This window comes from Musa acuminata, chromosome BXJ1-8 (genome assembly GCF_036884655.1).
Source record: "Musa acuminata AAA Group cultivar baxijiao chromosome BXJ1-8, Cavendish_Baxijiao_AAA, whole genome shotgun sequence".
Taxonomy (NCBI): Eukaryota; Viridiplantae; Streptophyta; class Magnoliopsida; order Zingiberales; family Musaceae; genus Musa; species Musa acuminata.
The window spans coordinates 46,439,261-46,445,260 of record NC_088334.1 but is presented as its reverse complement, the minus strand read 5'-3'; the positions used below and the strand labels follow the sequence as shown (position 1 = coordinate 46,445,260).

The 6,000-nt window shown below is 30.8% G+C and overlaps 1 protein-coding gene across 1 annotated transcript; it reads left to right on the top strand.

Annotated features, from left to right (window-relative positions):
• Positions 1–1,053: 1,053 nt before the first annotated feature.
• On the top strand, positions 1,054–1,850 carry LOC135588250 (RING-H2 finger protein ATL74-like). The gene has a single exon (XM_065080298.1). It carries the CDS (start codon positions 1,233–1,235, stop codon positions 1,758–1,760), a length of 528 nt encoding a protein of 175 aa, XP_064936370.1. The 5' UTR covers positions 1,054–1,232; the 3' UTR covers positions 1,761–1,850.
• The last annotated feature ends 4,150 nt before the right edge of the window (positions 1,851–6,000 follow it).

The following is a 6,000-nucleotide window of genomic DNA, read 5'->3' as shown; positions in this document are numbered from 1 at the left end:
TGAATTGCCATATCTTAGCTGTTCCATTATTAATTAAGTTATAGTGTATATAATATTCAGTCCAATAGTGATTTCTGATATGTCTTCTAATCTTACTGTCCTTTAATAATCATTTTTTTTACCATATTGTCACAAGTCCATCCAATAGAATAATTTATTCATCAATTTGATAAATCTAAAAACATATATAATATTAGAACCATTGCTGGAAAATACAAAGTGATGTGTCATCAACCTTTACTATTGTTCACTAGAATATTAGAACCAACTGAGGTGGTGATTCATGTTGTTCCTTTCATGCCTATGGACCATAATAAGATCCTTAAGCAGGAACAAGATCTCAAACACCTATTTGCTTTCACATGCCATGATGCTCTCAGTGACAAGTGGACAGAATTGATAGGATCTTAATATGTTAGAAATAGACATGCCAAAGGCACAGAAAGAGCAGAAGAAAAAGTATCTATTACTCATCAGAAACATCAGACACTCCCCAATCATGCAGTCATAGAAAATGACACAGCAGAGACCTAACTGGTATGCTTTAGTCCTCTATCAGGCAAAGGAACTTATTTTAATTGTCTGCTGGGATGCTTTACTCTTCTCTGAGGCAAAGAAATCTAGTGTTGATGCATTGGCTTTAAGAAGCTTCTGCAGCCAAAAATGAGATTGAAAAGTTAGTGTGCACTGATTCCTTGTGGGTGCAATGACAGATGTTTGTTCTGAATTGAAAGCCTGCAGAATATGTGCTGCAGGTATCAGAAGAGAGAATCCAAACTGTTTGCCTAATAATTTTAGGTAATTGATCATTTAACTTTGTTAACAGTAGTATATCCATAGTTTATCCTCTGGTTTGGATTATCATCTGAAGTCTTTCAGTCCTAAATAACTGATTAATTAATTTTATTGAGTATATCCATTGACCCAAAATGCTTAATTTCAACTTAAGCATTTGGTCATCAATCTATCTCAAACTTAAGTTAAGCATATAGCAATCTCTTGTAACTCAGTCCAAGTGTCAGTGAGACTAAATCTAGTAACTCAATCTAAATGTCCCCATCCTCATTGGGTTCCTTGCAACATAACTTGCCCAAAAAGCTATTGGAAGAGTGCTCAGAGAGAGACCTCAAAAGAGAGAACAAAAGTGACTGAACTCTCCTCTGGTGGCATCATTTGCTCCATTCGCTTCACTGTCACCATTTGCTGCACGGACCAAACGCCGTACGGTCTCCATGCCCCGGCTTCTCGGCGCATTCCCTGATACGTCACCGGCAGCCAACAGAACCAGGCCGCCCGTCGTCGACGACCACGGCGGCGGTCATGGTGGTTCCGACACCAGCATGGTCATCATCCTCGCGGCACTCCTCTGCGCTCTAGTATTCGCGCTCGGGCTGAACTCCATCATGCGGTGCACGCTTCGGTGCGGGCGTCGGCTGGCGGTCGAGGCTGCCGAGCAGGCCAGGCTGAAGAAGCGGGCGCTCCGCCGCCTCCCTGTGGCAGTGTACGGCTCGGGAGCCGACATCCCGGCCACCGACTGCCCGATATGTCTGGGTGATTTCGCCGACGGCGACACGGTCCGCGTGCTCCCCGAGTGCCGCCATGCCTTTCACGTGGGGTGCATCGACAAGTGGCTCGCGTCGCACTCTTCCTGCCCGACTTGCCGGCGATCGTTGCTCGGCGATGGCACCGGTGACGGGGCTGAGGCGGTAAACCGATCCGATCGGGCAGATGATGCTGCGACGGACATCCTAGCGAGCTGAAGCTGCCTTGGCTTTGCTGACATGGACTCCTGATTCGAAATTCTTCATGTAAATTACACGATTTATGATGTATTTGGTATTTATTTTTTCTTTTTGGGTTGTAAATTTGTAACTTAATTAAAATAAAAAAGAGTTGATGGATAGTTTTATCATTGAAAGTATTTTCTAAAGAATAAATAATTAAGACGGGATTCGAGCCTAATTAACACTGAAATTTTTTACTAATAACACCTTCAAAGTCATAATGTATATAGATTATAATATAAATTTAAAAAATATTTATTAAATCTTTATAATTGAAAAGAAGGCTTGCCAATAGATCAATTATTAGAATGAGAAATGAACGAATAATGAAACAGTCATTACACAATCAAGAAGTTCTCTACGGAATCTCTGACAAGTGGAGTTAGCCAACCTTGACATATAAGAAAACTATGCTAGCAATCTCTCGTTGCCACACAAAGGTTAGTTAGATGGAGATTATATAGATTCGCAAAGACGAATTGGTACGTAGGAAGCTCAAGAGAGAGGCATCAACGTAACCCCCCTCATATTAGCCTTCTATATCGTTGTCAATACAAAGGTCTAGAGGTCGCACATAGTCTATAATAGAAATAACTAGTTTAATTTTATTTATAGTGAATATAAATTTATATAATATTATAAAATATAATTATATATATTTAATCAATAATATAATATAAAATATGTACATAAATTATTTAACGAAGGAGATCATATTTGCATTATGATTCTCATTATTTGATAAAATTATAATAACATATTATCAAAATATTGAAATGATCATGATAATCTATCATAATTTATTTTTCTCAAATGATATCGTTCCTAATATGTCTCTATAAGATAGTGCTCCCATTGAAGATACTAATCTTGGATCTCCCATTGAAGATACTAATCTTGGATCGAAGTAGAAGGAATTGCAAGAGAGACAAATATTTGATAAAAGCATTTACAAGTTGATTAGAAGATGAGACATGAGATACATATAACCCATTATTTTGAACTTTGTTATGAACAAGATGAAAATCGATAATTATATGCTTCATTCAAGAGTGAAATACAAGATTAGTATATAAATATATTATCTAGATATTATCATAATATATAAATAAAAGATTAGATAATGTAATAAATAGTCAATGCTGCAATGATTTAATCCAACAAAGTTCAGTAATTGTAGAAGCAACTGCTTGATATTCAACCTCTATAGAAGATCTTACAACATAGTATTATTTTTTGGAATGTCAAGATATTGGATTGTGACCAAGAAATATGACATAGGCACTAGTAGATATATTATTATTTTTATTACCTATCCAATCGATATTCGAAAATGTATGAAGCAACATAATAGAGTCCTTTTAAAAAAATAAGTCATGATTGGTAGTATCCTTTAAATAATAGAGAAGATATTTAATAGTTATCCAATGGTTGAAAGTAGGCTTGTGCATAAATTGAGATAATTTGTTCACTATATATGTAATATTCAGATGAGTGAATATCAAATACTGGAAACTACTAATAACTCGATGATATTCAATGGCATTTCAATGACATTACTAAGATTAGCACTACCAAATAAGATAAAAGTAACACTTCCAAGGTATAATAATAATATTAACTTTAAGTGTTTTGGTATGATCAAGAAAGTTATAAATATACTCATGTTGAGAAAAAAAATAGATCGTTTATCATATGGATGACTTGAACACTAAAAAAGTGGCTAAGGTACTCAAGATCTTTGATAAAAAATTTGTTTCTAAATAAATTGATTAATTATTACTAATTTATTAGCATTAATAATTAGGTCATCCATATAAATTAATTAAAAACATGATTATACCTTCATGGGAATAAATAAATAATAAATTATTAGATTAAAAATTATAAATTTTAATTGAGACTAGATATATTCAAAATTCATAATACTAGGTACTAGGAGCTTACTTAAAGACAGATCGAGGAAGATTATAATCAATAAAATATAGATATTACCTAAATACATTCTCAGAAATATGACCATAAATAAATGTATTATTTATGTCCAACAATCAAAGTCTCGAATTATTAAATAAGACAAGATATAAAATAATATAAATTATTATTGACTTTATAATTAGGTTAAAGGTGTCCGGGTACTCAAAGCTTACACATTGATGAAATCCTTTTGCAACAAATCTTGCTTTATATTTAGTAATGAACCTATTAAGATTTCATTTGATATGAAAAATTCATTTGACCCTATAAGGTTTTAACTTGGATGAGATGTGACTAAGTCTCATGTACCATTCCATAATAATGCATTATATCCTTCAAATATTGTTGCTCTTTATTCAAAAAATTTTAAGGCTTGTTTGATAGTAGAAGATTTAAAAATAAAATTTTGAGATTATTTTATGAAAAGAAAGAAACATTTATTTGATTTAAAGACTTAATTTTTAGATCTAATAATCATTGAATAAATTGTTATAGGGTCAATGACATATCTGGGAGGTGTTGGACAAAGAAGAATTTGAAATAGTGGATAATGAAATCAAATCTTATTGTGAATTTTCTTGATGCATCATACTCTCATGAAGTGACCGGAAAAACGAGATAACTTATTATTCATCATGCACCATTGAGGAAGGACCTAGTGGGTTCCAAGTGGATAAAATATTTGAATTTGGGAGAACTAATCAATAAAACTATTGAAAGTTATTCCAAGTAAAAAAGGGTCAAGCGATTTATAAGAAAAATTAAATTTCACAAAATTAACATGGCGAGAAATAAAATTTTTTTGGTTGATGGATCAAAACATTAAAAGGTATTTTGATTAATGAAATATAAAAATATATATAATTTTGATTGAGTTTCTAGTTTGTTATAGATGTAAGGTTTTAACTATAGATAATATATATATTCCTAAAACATGTAATTTCCTATAGTTAATAGTGGATCCAAATAGTTTTTCAAATGGTGAAATTATGTTGAGGACTAAACTGAAAATATGATTAATAAGATAAATTAATATGACAAATACATAAGACTAAAATTAAAGAGGTAAGGAAGCTTGAGTAAAAAGTGTGAAATTAATTTGGATAATATAATGATGACAAGGAGGGGTGAGAGAATGATAGATTCCATTAGTTTCATAAAAACTTATAAAGCTTTTGAAATTCATCATCATTATTAAAGGACAATAAATAATGAATTATTGAAAGAATTATTCAATAATAAGTTTAAACTTAGAAAAAACTATGAGTACTTTAATTTTTATTTCATGAAAAATAACCATATATATTTTATAAAATAATCAATAAAAATAATATTTAAATCCGTCATAAGATTATATTTTGAATTATCTAAAATATTAGAATATATAAGTTCAAAAGGTGAATGAGTAGAAAATGAAAGCTTGTGTATTTTATTATATTTGTATGAATTACATAAAAAGGAATGACAAGATAATGCTGATGATAAAAAAGTAAATTATAAGAATAAATAAAATGATTTAAACATTAAAAAAAGAATGCCTTAAGCGATTATGTTATTCTTGAAATAAAATCTTATAGTGGACAAAGATGAATTTAAATAAAAATGGTGCAACATTTGATAAATCATAAACTCTATCTCTATTCAATGGCTCTATGAGATGTGCCCTGCATTAAGATTCTTTACAATAAATGAAAAGAATAAGAATTTAATAGAATCATTATTAGAAAAACATAATATAGAGATATATATTATGTTCTTTATATCAGGAATAAGAAAGTAAAAAGAATTTTGAGGAAGAAGAAAGATTTATTAAACCAGTATAAATTATTTTGAGATATTTATCATTACATATCATGATATTATTTGAACCATCATAATCCAAGGAAAGAGATATTATTCAAGTCACACGTGGTATGATAAAAATTTCTAGAATTAATCAGTTTGATGGAGGTTAAAAAAATTGAACAATTGATGGTGTCATCCTATAAAGTATGTTTAGGAGTAATAGTTTTAAAACTATTCACTCTAATTGTTTATAAATGATAATATCATTTATATAACTTATAAGATTATAATTAACCAAAAGAGAATATAATTGATGAGGCATTATCAATCATGTCGAAAAGTGAAGAAGAAAAAATCTTAAGCAGCTTATAAGAAAAAGAGACTTGTTAGAGAATAAAGCTCTAATACCATAAAAAAAATGACTAACTTGAATTTTTATTGATAGTAGATATGA